Source organism: Chelonia mydas, chromosome 8, assembly GCF_015237465.2.
Source record: "Chelonia mydas isolate rCheMyd1 chromosome 8, rCheMyd1.pri.v2, whole genome shotgun sequence".
Classification (NCBI taxonomy): Eukaryota; Metazoa; Chordata; order Testudines; family Cheloniidae; genus Chelonia; species Chelonia mydas.
In genome coordinates, this window is record NC_057854.1 from 43,233,927 (window position 1) to 43,254,332 (window position 20,406).

General features: G+C 45.5%; 1 protein-coding gene across 17 annotated transcripts in view; it reads right to left on the bottom strand.

Annotated features, from left to right (window-relative positions):
- Positions 1–20,406, bottom strand: part of PACS2 (phosphofurin acidic cluster sorting protein 2) — a 211,015-nt gene that overhangs the window by 77,977 nt on the left and 112,632 nt on the right. For 13 of the 17 annotated variants that reach the window (XR_005226407.2, XM_037906252.2, XM_043552553.1 and 10 more), the window contains 2 exons: positions 18,885–19,039; positions 6,953–7,060 (listed from right to left, as the gene is read on the bottom strand). Coding sequence is in view for 16 of the 17 variants with exons in the window: in XM_037906252.2 (XP_037762180.1) it covers positions 6,953–7,060; positions 18,885–19,039 (263 nt within the window). In the remaining variant the exon portion in view is untranslated. The remainder of the gene's footprint in view (positions 1–6,952; positions 7,061–18,884; positions 19,040–20,406) is intronic. The other 4 variants (XM_043552558.1, XM_043552555.1, XM_043552551.1 and 1 more) reach the window with 1 other exon arrangement.

Sequence of the window (20,406 nt, forward strand, 5' to 3'; positions counted from 1 at the left end):
ATAAAATGTTTGGGAAAGTGCATTGGTATGGAATGAATGATTGCCAACAAGTCTGCCATGCAAAGCTTTATATATGTAGCTTTATTTGCTGAAAACCCTACATGCTAAAGCAACTGCATTGATGCTGAACTGGTTCATCCGTGAGCCAGTTCCATTCTTCTCCCTCAAGACTTTAAGGAGCTAAATAAGGGAAATGCCTACACTCTTAGTTCCCAGTACCTTAAAGAGTTGCTCTGCTCACTGAAGTCTCTGGACAACCTGACTTCCTAATTAACTCTCATTGCCCTGCTGAATTCCTAACTGAGAATACAGAAAAATGCCAGGTTAGGAATATCCATGATAAAATACTTTAGAGTTTAAAAATTAAATATATTAGTGAGAAACTGAAAGTTTGTAAGCTTGTGCTTGCCAGAGTCAAGGTTTGTGTGAAGTGTGTATGGTGAATTTTTACATCAATGTTGTCATTAGCATTGATGATTAATTGTAAGAGTAATGGAAAAGAGGAAATTGCTTCCCTATAACTGGAAGTTCTTCTAGATGTGTGCTCCCTATTTGTATTCCAAACGCAAGTGCACAGGCACACCATGCACTCAGTCAGAAGATTTCTGTAGCAGTGCTCATCAACTCACACATGCACCACACGTAGCCTCGTGGTGCAGGTGAGGTTATATGAGGCTGCGCAGGATGACACTCCCCCAGTCATCCTCTTACTGATGACCATAGCAGAGGGGATGGAGGGCGGGTATTGGAATACAAATAGTGACCACAGATCTCAAAGAACCTCCAGTTACAGGTAAGTAACCTCCTCCTCTTCTTCTTCTTCTTCGAGTGATGGGCCCTATATGTATTATAAGTGCGTGTGAGTAGCAAGCAATGATCATTGCAGAGGGGGGTGCGAGAATGCAAGGGGTATTACAGTCTGGAGGACGGCGCAACTCACAGCTGTATCAGCTGCCACTCTCAGGCTATGGCATAGTGGGTGGTGAAAAGTGTGCACAGAATGCCACGATACATCAGCCAGGGAGGTGGAGGTGGCCACTTGCAACCATGTTGAGTGTGCCGTAATCCAGCCAGGTTGCGTGGTGTTAGCACATAGCATTCTCGGATGCATGCTGAGACCCACTTCGAGATGTGCTGGGAGGAGAGGCTTGGCCCCCGGATCTGTCCGCATGAAGAGGTGTGGGGCTAGTCCAGGATGGCAGGGGTGGAGATGGTGTCAAGGGGAAGGCGATGGTGCCGAGCCCAGGGGGTGAAACCTTGTAGGACGCTCTGGTGGAGGTCTGCCTACGGTGCGTAAGGATGAGTCACACCGGTGTCAAACAGACTTTGTCTATTCCTGAGTCCCATCCAAAAACCAGGCTGTGAGATGAAGAAGGCCAGGGTTGGGGTGGCAGACACTGCCCTGATCCTGCGTGAGGAGGTCTGGGAGCAGGCATAGTATCTTAGGAGATCCAGAAACCAAAACTGACTGGCCCAGAATGGGGCGATTAGGATAATCGTGGCCTGGGGTCTTGTCAGATCTTCTGTAGGACCCGGGGAAGGAGATGAATGGGGATGGAAGGCAGGAGTTTGCTGCAGCAAGGCAGGAGGAGAGCATTGCCTTGGGAGCCAGGCTCTATGGCCCCCAGTGAACAGCACAGGGGGAACTTGTGGTTGTTGCACATGCAAAAAAGGTCCCACCGAGATATGTCCCTGGTATGGCAGAGGGAGTGGAGAGAGGGGTCATGGAGTTCCCCCTTGTGACTGATGTACCAATGCTGGCTGACCACAATGGCCAGGGAGTTCTGCATGCCCAGGAGGTAGGCCGCACGGAGCACGACATAGTGGTGGATACACCGGTTCTGGAGGCAGATGGATTCCGTACAGAGTGACAGGGATTTGGTGCCCCCTTGCCTGTTGATGTAGGCCACTGCCAGCCATGGTATTGTCGGAGAGGAGCTGAACATGAGCGGCACGGGTGGGAGGCCAGGACAGACAGGCCAAGCGGACTGGTCGGAGCTCCAGTACATTGATGTGTATGCAGGCCTCATGCTGCGTCCAAACCCCCTGGGTGGTGTGTGAGCACAGATGAAAGCCCCAACCGGCGAGGGAGGCATCTGTGGTCAGGGGGATAGTCGTGACAGGGCAGTGAAGGGAGTGCTAATGAGCACCTTGGAAGGGTTGGGCCACCCTATGGGGGAAGCCAAACCGACCATGGGACAAGCAGTGGGCTATCCAGCAGGGCGTTATGGGGCTGGACAACTGACAGGAGCCACATCTGGAGGCAGTGCATGTGCAAGCAGGCATGCAGCATTCCATAGGTGCAGGCCGTCATGTGCCCGAGGAGGCAGCGGCACACCATGGTGCAGGGGCTGCGGTGTAGGTCCTCCACCACAGCCGTCAGCGCAGCGAAGCAGTCCACCAGGAGAAAGCCACGAGCCACCATGGAAATGTGGCGGGCACCGATAAAGTGGATCATCTGCGTTAAGAAATCAGCACTTGTCCTCTCGTTGATATAAACGCCAAGCATAGTGAGGAGAGAGCAAAGAGCATGAATCGCAGATGTAAGTTTGGCATGGGAGGACGCGACAAGAAGACAGTCATTCAGATATGGGAACATGGAGTACCCCAGACATCATAGTTGTCCTGCCATGACTGTGAATACCTTTGTGAATACCGGGCCGTTATGATGGGCCGTTATGATGCTGAAGGGGAGAACTCTGACTGCTAGTGGTTGGCGCCCACATGGAATAAAGAAATTTGCAGTGGACTGGGCAGATGTTGATATTTCATATTGAGAGCTGTGAACCAGACTCCCTGGAAAAGGGAGGGAAAGATCAAGGCGAGCATCACCATATGGAACTTGGTCTTGTTGATAGAGGTGTTGAGAAGGGGGAGATCGAGGATGAGGGCGAGCCCTCCGCCCTTCTTCAGGATAAGAAAGTACAGAAGGTAGAACTCCTTGCCAACAAAGGGATTGACTACCTGTTCCATCCACCCTTGGCTAGGAAGGTGTGCGCCTCGCATTGCAGGAGGGCGTGATGGGAGAGATCCCCTGTACGAGTCCGGGGGGCAGGTGCAGCAGGAAGGTAAGAAACTTGAGAGTAATGGTGCCACACAATCTCCAGCACCCAACGGTTCGTGGTAAGCTTGCCCCAGTTGTGGGCAAAAAGGGCAAGATGGCCCCAAATGTGACAGAGGGGGCCGAGGGTGGTGACGTGGGGGGCTTGCAGCTACCGATGCATGTGTCAAAACTGTGCCTGAGGTGGTTGTTGAGGCAAGGAGGAAGAGGTGGCTGTGGCAGTGGCTGAGGCCGCTGGGACTTGTGTGCTTTTGTGGGGGCGTCCTGATAGCAGGGCAAGGGGTCTGGTACGGCGCAAAGGACCGGGGTCCCGAGGGTTGTCATTGCTGCCTCTGCTGGGGAGTATCTCTCAAGACATTGAAGCATCGCCCTCAAGTCCTTCAGGGAGTGAAGGGACTCAGCAGTCCTATACAAGAACAGCTTGTCCTGGTTGAAGGGGAGGTCTTGGACCTCCCATGGGAAGCTGGAGAACTGTAGCCACAACTCCCGGTGCATGACTACCTCTGGTGGTGAGGGAGCAGGAGGACATGTCCGCTGCTTTGACTGAAACCTGGAGGGTCACCTTGGCCGTCAGGCAACCTTCTTGTACCAGGGCCTGGAAGTGTTGCCGTTTGTCTGGTGGCAAGTCATCCAGGAACTCTACTAGCTTGGCACAGTTGGTAAAGGCATACTTTGCCAGCAGAGCCTGATAGTTAGCAATGTAAAACTAAAATGCTATGGAAGAGAAGACCTTCTGGCCCAGAAGATCCAGGCATTTAGCTGCCCTGTGTGGAGGGGCAGAGCCATGTGTGTGCTGTCTCAAGTGTTCATTTGCCATGTGTATCACCAATGAAGGAGGGGCGGGTGAGAGAAGACAAAGTCCACCCTTACTGGGGGCCAAGTACACCTCTACCCCGATATAACGCGGACCTCAGGAGCCAAAAAATATCTTACTGCGTTATAGGTGAAACCATGTTATATCGAACCTGCTATGGAGGGGGGGTAGGGAAGGCTGTGCCTCCCCAAACAGCCTGGCCCCGCCCCCTTTCTGACCCCCACCAACTTCCCGACCTCTGCCTGACCCCTTAGAACCCTCAACCCATCCAACTCCCCCTGCTCCCCCCCCCCGCCCCGAGACCCTCTGCCCCTTATCCAACCCCCTGGCCAGAATGTCAGAGCCAGACACGTTTCTGCCGTAGGCGCCAACTCCAGGGCTGGAGCACCCACCAGCAGCTCCCCGTCCCGCCCCACCTCCTCCCCTAAGTGCACCGCTGCCACTCCGCTTCTCCTCCCGCCTCCCTCCAAGGCTTGCCGCAAATCAGCTGTTTGGCGCAGCAAGCCTGGGAGGGAGGGAGTAGCAGAGTGGAGCTGGGGCACGGAGCGATTCCTCTGAACCCCCCTGGTTACTTGCTGCAGCCCTCCCCACGCCCCCCGCCCCAGCTCACATACGCCCCACCTCCTCTCCTGAGCACGCCACCGCTCCGCTTCTCCCCGCTCCCTCCCAGGCTTGCGCAAGCCTGCGAGGGAGGGGAAATGATTTACCGCGTTATATCCCAATTCGTGTTATATCAGATCTCATTATATCGGGGTAGAGGTGTACCTGATTCTGCCTGTTTGGGCATGGGAGCACAGGAGGCAGGTCTGTACCAGACTGCTTGCTGCCCATTAACGATGGTCCCGGATCAAACGGTGCATACAGCTGGAGAACCTCCTCCATGAGGAACTTACTGAAACAGAGCAGACAAGCCTCAACTCCGCGGTGGGAAGGACCTGCAAATCTCACGGCAAGATGGGCTTCCCTGAGACAGTAAAAGCAAGGTGGTGCTCGTTGCTCACTGAGAACGAGCAAAGGCAAAGCACAGTTCTTGAACCACAGAACATGGGGCATAATCCCCCAGAGACCAGGCCCCAAACGGGCAAGGGTGAGACAAACTATACTAACAGTAACAAACTGTAGAAGATAACAAAAAACTATAAGAATTCAGACTTCGACCATAGGTAAGAAGAAACAAAGGTGATGTCTCGCACAGCCTCATAACCACATCTGCACCATGTACGGGCCTACAGACACTGATACAGAAATCTCACTTCCATTTGGAAAACAAACAGCAGGGGTCTGGAGGCAGGGGTTGAGGTTCAGTGAGGTGGGGTTCGGGTATGGAGGGCTAGGGGAGTTCTGTATGTACCCAGTGAGGTTTGGCAGGGGTGTCTGGGTATGGGAGGTCTGGATGTACAGGGATTGGGTGGATGGGAAAGCAGCTCCCCATACAGTGACCCCTCCCCCCGACAGCTGAGGAGCGATGGGGGCAGGAAGCAGGGGAGGATGCTGAGCTTACTGCAGCTGGGGGAAGTTTCTGGGGGTGGGTCTGACATAGAACCAGACACTCCTTGCAGGGGAAGAGGAAGTCCTATCCTCTCCTGCCTCCAGTCCAGATGGGACTAGCAGCTGATCCCTGCTCAGGGTAGAAGCCACTGGCTGGAGTGTCCCCAGCCCTGCAGTGATTTACCTCTCTGCCGGCTACTCTGGGTGCCTGAAACAATGTACCTGCTCTGCTAGGGAGTGGTGCATGACTGCTTTTGAAATTTTCCTTTGCTTTCCTGTCAGAAAGTCATTTTTCCGCAGGAAAGCAAAAAAAATCTGTGAGGGACATGAATTCTGCCATGCGCAGTGGTGCAGAATTCCCTCAGGAGTAAAATAGGAACCATCATTTGAAAAAGAAATGTAAGTTACCTTCACCAGCCATCTTCATATTTTAACAAAGTAATTATTCTTGTGTAGTTTGTCAGAGGGTTATAACTTGACTATAACTATATCGAGAACTTTGGGTTGGAATGACAGAATTCTATCTTGATCACTTACAAAACTATTTGGCCAATGAATGTTATATACAAGAATAAAAATGATGAGACCCCAGAAGTGAGTGTCAGGTTGTAGAAAAATGATATGGCATTTTAGGAATAGTATGTGATTGTGTAATGAAAGGCTCTCACAATACACATACACAAAAGGACAGAATTCAGGTTGCCAACGCATGCATCTGCAGTGTGTATACATTCCTTTTGTCTAAATAACTTATGTAACCTCAGTGAGAACGGCAGAGCATAACAACATGTTTACATTCTACTCTGCTTCTGAGGGAAAAACCGTTATGTAGAGCAAAGAAGTAAAAAGAATCTGCATTATAGATCTGGTCCCATATGATCTTGTTAGGAAAGTTCCCTAGTAAAGTGACCCATTCATGTTTTTTGCTGGTTGAACTGCTTGAGAACAGAATGGGAACTAGTTGCTGATCTGACACAGGCTGGTTCTCACTCAGGTTGGGGCAGTGACAAAGGGTGTCTTTCACTGGAACAGATGCTTCCAGCAGGCTTCAGAAATAGGATTATTCTCACATGCCAAGGATATTATCTACTTTGAGACAATGATAAAAAACAGAAGAGCTCTCTGTAAGGGTGAAAGCTCGTCTGTCTCACCAACAGAAGTTAGTCCAATAAAAGATATTACCTCCCCCATCGTGTGTCTCTAAAATAATTTAGATTAGTCAAGACTATAGAGGATTGAGGAACTCTTGAAAGACTTAAGAGCTACTGTGGGTAGTTGGCTAAAGTGATAGGGAAGACCCCGGGACCCCAACAAAACAACCAACCAAGATCTGGGGGAAAATACAGAAATCCTGAGAAAGGCACTGAATCTCCTGGAGTGGCAGTGGAAGACCACAAAGAATGACATTTAAGACTCCAAAAGAATCAGCATCTGAAAAAGCAATATGGAATTGGAGAGTGGGGGGAAGACAGTGAAATTCTCTAAACTCTTAGATTTGTAGCTCTTGCATTTATTTGCAATTTTCTAACATTACTAACTCACTCAAGTTGTTTGCTCCATGCACCCCAATAATTAAAACAGGCTCTTACCAGTGGTCTGTGCTTCAAGTTTAAACAAATCTCTCCAGGCTAAGTCTTGGAAGAAGTTGTTGTACCTGTAATCTACAGAGCCTAGATACTTCGCCACTGGATGAGAACCTAAGAGGAGAGAAAAATAAGCCAGTTGCTCCAAATGCTGAACATACTGACAGTATTAGGCTTGGTCTAATACCTGTACCAATAGGAGAACCCCTCCCGTCGGCGTATGTAGTGTCTGCTGTGCCGCTGTAGCATTTCAAGTGTAGACAAGCCCTTAGTATGGAAAGAATTTAAGTTCAAAATAAAATTATCTAGATGCTCCATTAGTATGTTTTCAATTGCAACAGAAAGCAATTTAGGCCAAAGTTTTCAGACTCGTGTGTTTAAAGTTAGGATCCTAGATAAAAAGTGGCCTGATTTTCAGGAGCGATGAGCATCTGCAGCTCACACTGACGTCAACACAGAAGCACAGCCACATGGGTTTCTCCCCAGTTATGATTTTCCTGGCATTCTAGCTAATGATGCCCATCAGGCAGCCATTGTACAGAAACTCACATTCTTCAGATGAACAGAAAAAACCACACAGTGGAGATGCAAATTAGATATCTAGAGCCAATAGCAATGCAGACAGATCCCCAAATGGAGCTGTTCTCTCAGTAACCAAGCTGTGGTGATGCAAGTGTCTCTGTTCCAATTGTGTAGTATAATCCCTGCTGCTCAGATCAAACATTCTTAGTACAGGAGTCCAACTGTTTTCCAGCATCAGAGACGCTGCTTCAGTTTGACTCCCTTGAGCAGACCTAAACATTCTAAAGTGTAAACGAAAGCAAAAATAAGAGACCGAAGAAAACAAGGACTGAGAAACTGCTGAGGAGAAAAATACTTGTAAAATAGTGAGACCCTGTGACTCAGCTCTTCCATTGTGACTCAACTCCTACTCCCGCTTTAGTCAAAGGGAATTTTGCAAATTACTTTAATAGCTGCATGTGCATCAGATCCTTCCTTCCGCTCTGCAGGTCACCAGGGCTCTTGTCCTCAAAAGACTGTGATATACTGTCTGTTTGTATTCAGAGAAGACACCCTCTCCTCTAAATTCTGTTCTAACTCATATCACATCTGTTCCGAAACAGGGAGGGCGCAATTTAATTCAACCAAGAAAAACCTCAGTTTTTTTCCCCCTTAAGGGAGAAAAAAAGAAGCAATGGGAAAAAAAAATCAAGGTTTTATTAACGAGACATGTGAAACGTAAACAGAGTTAGCAAAGAAAAGTTTGCAGTTCTACTGGAACACACATGCACACTCGCTAAATGTGTCCCTAGACAACTAACTAGTTACACCTACTGCTCTTATCAGTCATTAAATACACACTTTTATCAGTGTATTTGTTTTTTCAACTTTACTGAAAAGCTTTACAAAGTTTTACTACTTTCAGATTTGCAGGGTCAGAGAAAGGGTTGACTGACACAGAGCTGGCTGAGGAGGAGGTCAAGGCATTTAAAAACTATGTTCTGGAGTTAGCAATTCTGACTCCTGAGGTGTCGGAAATCTTCCACCACTTTGAGATGGGCTTTTTCACGGCTTCCTCCAAAACCAGATTAGTGATCAAAATCTGGATACTCAATTTTAAATGATAGAGGAGGACAGAACTCAGGATTGTAACTTCTATCAGTCACATTCTAGCCTCTGCTGTTCTTTGCTCAACCAATATTTTCTGTATTTTGGATTAGTCGTGTTGGCTAAGTAATGGAAAGGTTCCATAGCTTCTCCAAATCTCTCGATTTTATCCTTGTGTGCTTCCAATTCTTTAAATAGCTACCCACATTGACATTTGTGTCATGAGCCTATAATCTGCCAAAATTCCCCCAAATTCACCTCCAATTGTAATGCTGCTCTGTAGTATCCCTTGTTGTGTAAAAAGCATACCATGTTTCCAATCAAAATCCTCCTCCTACCAGTGCAAATTTCAACACATCTGTGGTGTTGAATGCAAACAGACAAGAACTTCTCTAGTTCCCCTGCATTTCTTTGGAAGCTGGGGCATTAAACTTTTTCTGGACAACAAAACAGAAGGCTGCTGGTGGTTGCAAAAGAATTTCTCAACATGTCACGCACAACAAGTTTTAGGACTGTGCTACATGTTACTTCTTTCTCAATGAGTTTTAAGTAGTGTTTTGAATACCCATGCACCAGGAATTGGGGCAGAGGATGAATTCTTCTGAGTTTGTAAAGCAAATAGCACAATGTGGATGTTATGGAAACCAGTAATAAAAATGAACACTTCTGAGAAATTCTCTCCTTTGTTGTTCTGAACAAATGGTGAAGGTCTTCTTGTCATACTTTTCTCTGCATTCCTAGAGGGTATCTTCAGTCATTTGGACACAATATGGTCTTTTCAACTCTAGAATCAATGGCATTATGCTGGAATGCATTTTTCCTGTGTGGACATTCACAGCCACAATAGGACAAATTCTAACCTTTGACTATCCTGCGTTAATATCAATGTGATTATTTTTATCTCTCTTTTTTCCTTCATTTTTTTTACATGCAGCACCTAGCAGTGAACCTGTGAGCATAAGTCTCTCTGAAGGAAACTATTCACCACAAAATTATTCAATTATTTTTTTTCAATTGTTCATTCTGCACTACATTAAAGGCAATGTTACCAGCATAAAAGAGGTTGTAACTTTAAGTCTTTGCCTTTCAGTGTTTTTATGGGATAAACAATGCTTGATCTTAGGCATTTTTTGGCTCCTGAATGAAGTTGATGCTGAAGAGCTGATGGAAAGTTGGGAACTGGTGCTTAAAACATAGAGTTGGTTGGGTGTTTTTCAAGTAAATGTCTTTTGTTGGAAAACACTGCTTCATCAAAACAAACTGTTCACAGGAAAGGGTCTGTTTCAACAGATTTCCCATATCTCATTTTAAAGTTCTCAAAACATCCCGTTTTGTCATTTTCAATCCTAAAATGTTCCAAGACTTTTCACTTTAGAAATATAAGTTAATTTATAGTAAAAAACAAATTCAAAAAAATTGAAATCAAAACTAGCTGTTTTGACCAATCCGTAATTTTTTTTTTTCAGTTCATGAAAATATGAGAGAGACTTTTGGGCCCAATTCAGGATAGGAATTTTTTTTCAAATTCTCAAAAATTTTTTATAGGACCAGAAAACTGTTTCCTACCCGGCTCTACTTAAATCAGAGATTCTCAACCTCTCTCTTTCTGAGGGCCCCCCCAACATGCTATAAAAACTCCATGGCCCACCTGTGCCACAATAACTGGTTTTCTGCATATAAAAGCCAGGGCCAGTGTTAGGGGGCAACAAGCAGGGCAATTGCCTGGGGTCTTATGCCACAGGGCCCCCCGTGAAGCTACATTGCTCAGGCTTCGGCTTCAGCCCCGGGTGGCAGGGATCAGGGCCCTGAGCTTCAGACCCATATGGCAGCACTTTGGCTTTCTGCCCTGGGCTCCAGTGAATCTAACCCTGACCTTTCTTGGTGGACCCCCTGAAACCTGCTCAAGGCTTCCCAGGGGCTTGGACTCCTGGTTGAGAACCACTGACTTAAATCATCACCACAGCCCTGCTTCAGTGATAATGGCATTTATGATGTCTCTAGCACAGGGGTGGGCAAACTACGGCCCACAGCCCACATCTGGCTCATCAGCCGTTTTAAGCCGACCCTCAAGCTCCCGCTGGGGAGCGGGGTCTGGGGCTTGCCCTGCTCCGGCGCTCCAGCTGGGGCTCAGGGTCGGGGGCCACTCCATGCAGCTCCCAGAAGCCACGGCATAGCCCTCCCTCCGGAGCACCTGCCAGGGAGCAGGGTTGGGGGCTGCTCCACGCAGCTCCCGAAAGCAGCAGCATGGCCCCCCTCCAGCACCTGTGGATGGGGCAGCGTAGAGAGCCGCCTGGCCACACCGCTGCGTAGAAGCTGTAGAAGGGACATGCTGCTGCTTCCGGGAGCCGCCTGAGGTAAGCACTGCCCAGAGCCTGCACCCCGAGCCTCCCCCTGCGCCCCAACCCACAGCCTTGATCCCCCTCCTGCCCTCCAAACCCCTCAATCCCAGCCCAGCGCATCCTCCTACACCCCAAACTCCTCATCCCCAGCCCCACCCCAGAGCCCGCACCCACAGCCAGAGCCCTCACCCTCCCCACCGCCCCAGCCTGGAGCCCCCTCCCACACCCTGAACTCATTATTTCTGGACCCACCCTGGAGCGTGCACCCCCTATCAGAGCCCTCCCACACTCCAACCCCAGTTTTGTGAGCATTCATGGCCCGCCATACAATTTCTATTCCCAGACGTGGCCCTTGGGCCAAAAAGTTTGCCCATCCCTGTTCTAGCAGGATCAGGCGCTTCTGCATTTATACACAGAAGTTTCATTCAATGGCACATTTGATCCCGATGAAAGATTTTTCTGTCCATTGAGATGAACACTAACCATTCTATCTTGATACTTTAACTCTTGACTATGGTTAGATTTCCCTTGACAAGTATTATTTGCTTTCATTAATTCAGGATATTCAATCACTTGACTTCTACCACCTCCTTTAGAATGCTGAGTCAGGTAAATTGATACATTGATGTATGGTAGTCACGGATCACCTGTTTATAGTACAGATCGGTAGCTTTCACATTCACTACACTTGAAATGGAAACAACCACTTATTGAATTCAAAACTAAGATTGAAAAAACTCAACTAGTCACTGTTATACAGAGCTACGTTATCAAGTGGCCAGCCCGGTTCCCAGAAACTCCTACATTTTTGCCAACCCAGCTCATAACTCCATCCTTGCTTATCCATTCAATGACATTTGATTCAATCCACTAGCCAAGCCCCTCTCTACAATCTGTCTCCCCATTCCTCTTCTCCAGGCTTCTAGACAGCTCTAGAACACGTGTAATTGTTTCCCAGTGAATATAACAAGAACCTTGATCTTCTCATCACTAACATTTTTGAAGTTTTTCATTCATAGTCTGAAAGTTTAGACACTAGAAAAATTAGGCTGACTTCAAATGTGTGTTGTGATCATGTCAGCCAGAATGACCTAGGAGTTGAAATAATGAAGAGAAACTCAACAATGAGCTAGTTTTTTCCTGCACACAGCTACATATGGGATTTTGCAGAAGAGCCTGGCTGAGCAGTGGGGATGTCATTAACATAGAGAGAAAGGAGGGAGATAGGAAGGTATCTTTGAAAACTCATGGCAATCGGGGGAGGTCCCGGATGACTCGAAAAGGGCTAATGTAGTGCCCATCTTTAAAAAAGGGAAGGAGGAGGATCCTAGGAACTACAGGCCAGTCAGCCTCACCTCAGTCCCTGGAAAAATCATGGAGCAGGTCCTCAAGGAATCAGTTCTGAAGCACTTAGAGGAGAGGAAAGTGATCAGGAACAGTCAGCATGGATTCACCTGACTAATTTAATTGCCTTCTATGACGAGATAACTGGCTCTGTGGATGAGGAGAAAGCAGTGGACGTGTTATTCTTTGACTTTAGCAAAGCTTTTGACACCGTCTCCCACAGCAGTCTTGCCAGCAAGTTAAAGTAGTATGGGCTGGATGAATGGACTATAGGGTGGATGGAAAGCTGGCTAGATCATCGGGCTCAACGGGTAGTGATCAATGGCTCCATGTCTAGTTGGCAGCCGGTATCAAGCGGAGTGCCCCAAGGGTTGGTCCTGGGGCCAGTTTTGTTCAATATCTTCATTAATAATCTGGAAGATGGCGTGGACTGCACCCTCAGCAAGTTTGCAGATGACACTAAACTGGGAGGAGAGGTAAATACGCTGGAGGGTAGGGATAGGATACAGAGGGCCCTAGACAAATTAGAGGATTGGGCCAAAAGAAATCTGATGAGGTTCAACAAGGACAAGTGCAGAGTCCTGCACTTAGGACAGAAGAATCCCATGTACCGCTACAGACTAGGGACTGAGTGGCTAGGCAGCAGCTCTGCAGAAAAGGACCTACGGGTTATGGTGGACGAGAAGCTGGAGTGTGCCCTTGTTGCCAAGAAGGCGAATGGCATTTTGGGCTGTATAAGTAGGAGCATTGCCAGCAGATCAAGGGACGTGATCATTCCCCTTCATTTGGCATTGGTAAGGCCTCATCTGGAGTACCGTGTCCAGTTTTGGGCCCTACACTACAAGAAGGATGTGGAAAAATTGGAAAGCATCCAGCGGAGGGCAACAAAAATGATTAGTTGGCTGGAGCACATGACTTATTGTTGGATCATGTTAAAGAAGTTCTGTATTAAAATCACAAATGAGTTTGATTCCCCATAGTTTAAATTCCGGGGTATTACTAATTAAGAGGTCTCTTGGTTTTTGGTACTGTTTGTCTCCCTCTCTGTGTGAAACCTGCAAGGTGCTAATTGTGTTAGTACATCCTAAGACAGAGTCTGTTCTCAAAGCAATTCTTTGTAACAATAGAAACAGCACACAGACTCCCCGCCCTTCTGTTGTATTTATCTCTCTTTGTTAACAATTGTGATTAAAATAGAGATAGAGGATGTATGTGGATGGATGCTTGGTGTGGATAATAAATGAATGATCAGGGAGGTGCCAGCCTAAGAATCCAATGTCTATCGGCCGAAGAAGGCGTCAAGTGGAAACAACCGGAGGACCCCGGGAGGGCAGACTTGAATTCACCCAACAGCCTCAGGGATAGGAGAACCGAAGAAGATAACATCTGGCAGCACAGGAGCCGTCAGGAATGTGCCATCTGCTGACTGATTCAGCAACAGCATGATGAAGCAATTCCCATAGACTGGCATAGGAATAAATTCCTATAAAAATGGACTCTAGAAACTGAGAACTTTGGGGTCTGATTCTGCAAACCAACTTCCAGGAGTGTCAGATGTGCAACTGACAAGGCCCTGCTCCCCCATCGTGTTCAGGCCACCTGGCCAGTGGTAACTCTAAGGCTGGTAACTATAACAACAACCTTGCAGAATCTGTGTGTGTATGAATGAATGTGTGAATAAATATGAAATTGAATGGAATGTTATAGCTATAACTAACGGCTTACTATGATTCTTTCTGTATTCACAATAAATGTGGCATTTTGCCTTTTCCCCTTTAATAAGATCCTGCTGGTTTTTATTTTATTGGTATAACATTTTGGTGGAGAATTGCGAAAGGAGGAATATTGGTAAAAAACCTCAGTTATTGTAAGTATTGGTGTGCACACCGCCCCTCTATTGAGCTAGGCATTTCTGTTTGGTTAACCAGCCTTCTGGCCTCCAGAAGGCAGAGGTAAAATATACAGAGCTCATATTACTAAGCTACGATTACAGAATCCAAGTCCTATTGTTCACTGAAGTATCAGGAGCAACAAGAAGGCCTAAGGGCCAGGCAGTGTTGCTCGCTGGAACAAGGAGTAGCAGGATCAAAGAATCTAGGCTGTGTCACTCGCTGACCTGTGCCAGGTGTGAGAGGACATTTGATAAGCTACGTTTTCAGAATCTAGGCTGTGTCATTCCCTGAATACCAGGAGTGACAGAGATTGAAATACCTGTATTAAGATGTTTAAAAGAAAACAGGGCAAGCCAGTACCAGAGGGAGGAATGGAGTCAGAAGGAACTCCAACCTCACCTTTTGTTAAAGAAATTACACCTTTTAAACAAATCCTTCAAAAATTTGGGTACAGTCCTTGGACTAAACAAGCCCTAGCTGATGTCTGCACTATTTCGGATCTAGAGGCTAGATTGGCTCAGTTTATCCGCATATACAAACCTTCTAGTGCTGCCAAAAGAGATGCAGCAGCAATTTGGTTGTTGTGGGAGGCATGTTAGGATTCTTACCTCCGTTTGTCTTCATGTAAAGAGGAAAAGGCATCTTTACAGGAAAAGTTAAACCAAACGGAAAAGGGAGCAGACAATTGGAAGGTGCTGGCTACAAATACCCAGAGTCAGCTGGAAATAGTGAAAGAGGCACTCCAGGAATGCAGAGAGAGAGAAAGATTCCTGTCAGACCAAGCTAAAGCCTCTGAGAAAACTGAAAGAGATGTGCTCCAAGGTATGGTAAAGAAATTAACCTTGAAGCAGGGCAGAGCACCTGCAAATCATAGTCATTGAGAGTCACTAATTAAGAGTCAGACAAAAATTGGGCTTTGCCACTAAACAGGTAGCAGCCGTTACAGCGGGTGAAGGGGGAGAAGGTCCTATGTAGGGCACCCCCAGGCATAATTACAAAGAGAAAAGAGAGTGAAAAGTTAACTCTGCAGAGGCTGGAGAGAATTAAGCAGTTAAACTTTGTGAAAATGTTAAAAAGGAAAAGTGTTACAGAAAGAGAATTCTTGGTTTCTTTGCAGCCATTCTGAAGCAAAAATGGGCCCTTTTCCAAAGGAATGTGTGTAAATAAGCCAGACAAAAATAAACTGTCTGATAAAAATCATTTGACTGGACAATTTCGTCAAATTTGCTAAAAGAACATAAGGGGGTTCTATTGGAACTTAACTGCCTCAAATGTATGAAGGGAATGCAAGATGTAAAAAATAGAGCAGTGTGGAAGGGATGTTAAGGAAAAGAAAATGTGTATGTATCTATCTGTGTGTGTGTAAATATGTAAAGTTCTAAGGACCAATTGGTTTTGTTTTTGTTTTAAATAACGCCACTAAAAATCCATTTGACTCTTTAATTCAAAGTTGCAAAACTGACAGACCTTTTTGCTAGGCACAGGTGATTAGTGTTGTTTGGCTTTGGGATTTGGCATTTAATCCTTAAGAGGTAACTCAGTGCTTTACAAAATTTAAAATGTTTTTAAGTAATGGCTGCAGCAGAGCAGTCACAATCAGGAAAATAGGAAAAAATTCTGGATTCTTTTTGTTTGTTTGGTTTGTGTGTTTTTGTAACAAAATAGCAGATGAGAGCTGTAGTTTAAAAAAAATTAATTAAAAAAAGACAGTACCCCTCTGAAGCAACAGCAGGGGTGAGGTGCACAAAACAAAAGGAAGCAACGTTAGAAACACTGAGTCTTAAAATGACTGAGTAATCAGACTGTCACTTTGATAAAGGTACATGAAAACTCTAAACACAGAAGAAATAGTTACACCTTATGTAAAAATTGGTATGGATAATGTTATAGAAGGTAAGCTATGGAAGGAACGTGCATTTGCCCCAGAACACATGCAGTGTATATTGTAGAAGGGGCAAAAGAAATGCAAACATACCATGCTACCTAATTAAAATGCGATTAGGGCTCCAAAGGGAGCCACAATAGGTTAGGTTTTATTTGGCCTGGTCTACACTGGGGGTGGGGATCGATCTAAGATACGCTATTTCAGCTACGAGAATAGCGTAGCTGAAGTCGAGGTATCTTAGATCGACTTAGAATCACTTACTTCGCGTCCTCGCAGCGCGGGATCGACGGCCACTGCTCCCCGTCGACTCCGCTTCCGCCTCTTGCAGTGGTGGAGTTCCAGAGTCGACGGCAGAGCGATCGGGGATCGATTTATTGTGTCTACACTAGACAAGATAAATCGATCCCCGATAGATCGATCACTACCCGCCGGTCCAGCGGGTAGTATAGACGTGGCCTTTTTCAGATTGCTGTGTGTTTTGGAAGCAGAAGTTAAAAGTAATCAAAACTCTGGTGAAAGTTGATTGTGTCCCTTTTAAGATAGAGTCTCTGAGCTGCTGATGGCTTTAAATCCAAAAGCAAGCAGGAAGCGCCTGTGAAAATGCAAATTACCTAAATGATAAAGGAAGGAAAGAACTAGCAACACAAAGGAGCTGCAAATAAAGGACATACATGGTTAGCAAACAAATTGTCTAAATAAAAGGCATGGTATAACAAGATAACTTTAATAAATTTAATGATAATAAGTACCCCGTAACAATGTATAGTGTGTATGATTTTTGGAAAAATCCTTTAAGGTCATATGATAATGATGCTTCTCAGCTATTACCTGTAAATAAACTTAAAGCTTAACACAGCAGGAAAAACCATTATAAACTTGGTCTGCTATATAAGAAGGGAAACTGAGGTACCCCACCTCAGGGATTTAATGACTAAACAGTGGGATAATTTCCCCATAACCCTTAAAAGATAGAAGCCATTGAAACCTGGCCTGCCTATAGAACAAACAGGAAAATATGGGGGTAATTCCTCTGTTTTGCCTGCAATCAGCAAGGGTATTTGTAAAAGAAATATTTTAAGCAATAATCTGCCACCTCAAAAGGGGTAGAAACATGTTTTTTTTGTCTTTCAGAAAATCAGGAAAAGCTGATGCCAGCTGAAGAGCAACCCAATACCATGAATCTACTGTCACAATAGAAATTGTGTTTTGTGTTCTATGTTTTGTCTTGTGTTTTGTCTTGTTGCTAGCACTGTTGTGTGTTTAAAAAAAAAAATACTGCAGACCTGCAGGTAATTAAGAACAAATTAAGCTCTCTGTCCCAGCTACAGGACAGCCTAATACAAAAACAAAGAAATAGATCATTGTTTGACACTTATCAATATGAATGGATGCAATACGTTTCCGGTATTGTAAAACCAGGCTTTTATTTGGGAGAAATTGTTGTCAAAATTGTACACCAACAGTCCCTGGAGGCAAAGGTATGGAAGGTTAGCTCACTTCCCATATTACACATGGGATCCTTCTGGCTACCCTGGACCTCAAGCCAGTGGGCTGGGGAGGGAGGAAAGCTATTGGACACTAGAAGTTGTACAGAATGGACTCCTCAAAAGTGGGTGTGCCTCACCTTGCCTGTTGCCCCAGAACCTTGTAGTAAAGATACATCACTAGGATCATGTATCTGGGATGAGTTGGAATCACACAACTCAAATTGCCTCACAGTACCTTCTCTTGAATAGGCTACAGAGAAGGTGACACTGATTATAAATCCTGCTGGTTTTTATTTTATTGGTATAATATTATGAGGAGAGGCGGAGGGAACTGGGATTATTTAATCTGTAGAACAGAAGAAAGAGGGGGGATTTGTTAACTGCTTTCAACTACGTGAAATGGGGTTCCAAAGAGGAAGGATCTAGACTGTTCTCAGTGGTAGCAGATTACAGAACAAGGAGTAATGGTCTCAAGTTGAAGATTTAGGTTTAGGTTGGATATTAGGAAAAACTTTTTCACTAGGAGGGTGGTGAAGCACTGAAATGGGTTACCTAAGGAGGTGGTGAAATCTCCTTCCTTAGAGGTTTTTAAGGTTAGGCTTGACAAAGCCCTGGCTGGGATGATTTAGTTGGGGATTGGTCCTGCTTTGAGCAGGGGGTTGGACTAGATGACCTCCTGACGTCCCTTCCAACCCTGATATTTTATGATTCTATGAAGGTAGAAGGAAAGGCCAAAATTTTTTCCCCCTCAGTTTATCATTCAGCAATTTCAGAGCCCATTTAGTTTTTTTGTAGTTTTGTAGTTCCTTCTCTTCCACTTAAAACGTGTAACAATTTAAAGGTGCTTCCTGTTAACTGAGTATTAACCATACTCTGAGTTCAACAGCCTCTCAGTTACTTTCTACGAACATCTTGAGCTGCAATCTCAGAAATAAGAGTCCAGAATACAGTCATTAGATCAAACACCACTTGCACCGTAGTAAATCATAGCAATTGTGAACAGGATTGCTAGCAGAACATTCACAAAAGTTCATTATACACTTAAGTTAAAAGTACACTGCAAGAGGATTAATATTGTAACATAGCTCTGTCTTGGGAGAGCTCATTTCAATCCTCTGCATTTAATATGAATGATTAATGGCTGCTTCCCAACAATAGTTTAGGATTCAGCATCAGGAACGTAAAGATGAAATTCACTACTGTGACAGGACCGTAATAAATATTAAATACTATAGCAGTGCAATATTTGTCTCATTTAATGACCAGCAAGAATGTGGCCTTTGGAATGCATCCTAACCAAGATTTCCCTGAAGGCAATTCCTGAGAGAGCGCACTTGATTTAAGCCATTCATCTTTCTGTGAAGAAAATAGTGACTTATTTACCTAGTGGGATGATCAAAAATCTCATATAGCTGAGCCAGTCCGGGATTTTGTGAGACAGCTGTTCTACATAGAGCCTCAACACAGCACTGAGGTAATTCTGGGCTCCGGCCACTGCAATTTTAACGGGGTTTGGAGGCTGGGAATTGCAGTTACAGCTAGACAAAAAAAAAAAAAAAAAAAGAAGAGGGAACATATTTATCATTTGCCTTCTAAATAAGTACTTTAAAGTAAGTCAGAAAGACTGCCCGATATAAACAATCTAGTTAATGGCTGCCGCACAGGAAAGAGCTATTCTAGCATGTAGGACAATCTTACACTGAGCAGCATCTTAAAACGTATTAATGAAATGTAACATTTGCTTCAGAAACAAACTTTCAACTGTTCTCCCTGCTCTCTCTCCACCCCCCCACCCCAGCTCTTTCCAAGCTATGAAAACCCGTACTTGGGTTTTCTGCGTAGGGTTCAATTATTATCAATCGTGTTGGGAAAAATGACCAAAAGGCACCCCCCCAGCATGCACTGCTGCCTTTAGTGACTGTGGGGATGTCTGCACTGAAACAAAACACCTGGGCCTGGCCCATGTCAGCTGACTCAGGCTTGCAGGGCTCAGGGGCTGCAGAATGGCAGCGCAGACATTTGGGCTCAGGTTGGAGCCTGGTCTTCTGGGATGCCACTCTCCAGCCCAAGCCCAAAAGTCTACACTGCAATTAGCCCCACTGCCAGAGTCAGCTGATATGGGACAGCCATGGGTGTTTTCTTGCAGCTCAGACATACCTTTACTCTCACATTTTTACAAAGTATGTTAAAAAAATCTTCCCATCAGTCTCCTTTCCAAGACTTTTAAAGATTTCCTCACTGGGCATTAAGCCTAGAACCAGAGACTTGTTATACGCAACAAATTTCACTGAGAATGATGTACAGTTGACTGTATGCAGAGAATTACCCACAAATATTCGGTCTTATCCTTGCACTCATGTTGCTGAGGGGTAACAACTTCCGCTCACTCTGCTAGAGTACTGGTAGCCGAAGTCTCTAGCTGAAGCTAATCATCTGGGGCATAAAGAGTTCACTTGTTACGCTGTGGCTGTGCAGGAGGCAAAGAAATGGTTCTTTGCTTCCACTATCGCATCCACAGGATCCCAGACACACTTATGTAGAGTTATGGATGGCTTTGTTAATCTGAGCTGTCTGTGTGGTGGCTGGTCTGTGGTCCCTCCCAGCACCAGATTAAGACACAGGTACTACAAGACTGCGCCTATGGCCTCAGCTTCTGGGGTCTGAGATTAAACATGACCATGTAGATCGTTGTTGCTACCACTGTTATATAATTTCAACAAATCTTATCCAAATTATGTCAAGTAAGGTGTCTATGGAAAGGCTATGATTTGCTAAATATGATTATGCTATTTGTATGCATGTATCATTTTTGTATTTGAAGTTATGAGCATGGGCTCTATACCTGTATTTCAAATATGCTTGCTCCTGGGGTAACGCCCACAAGGTATTTAGCCTGCACATCCTG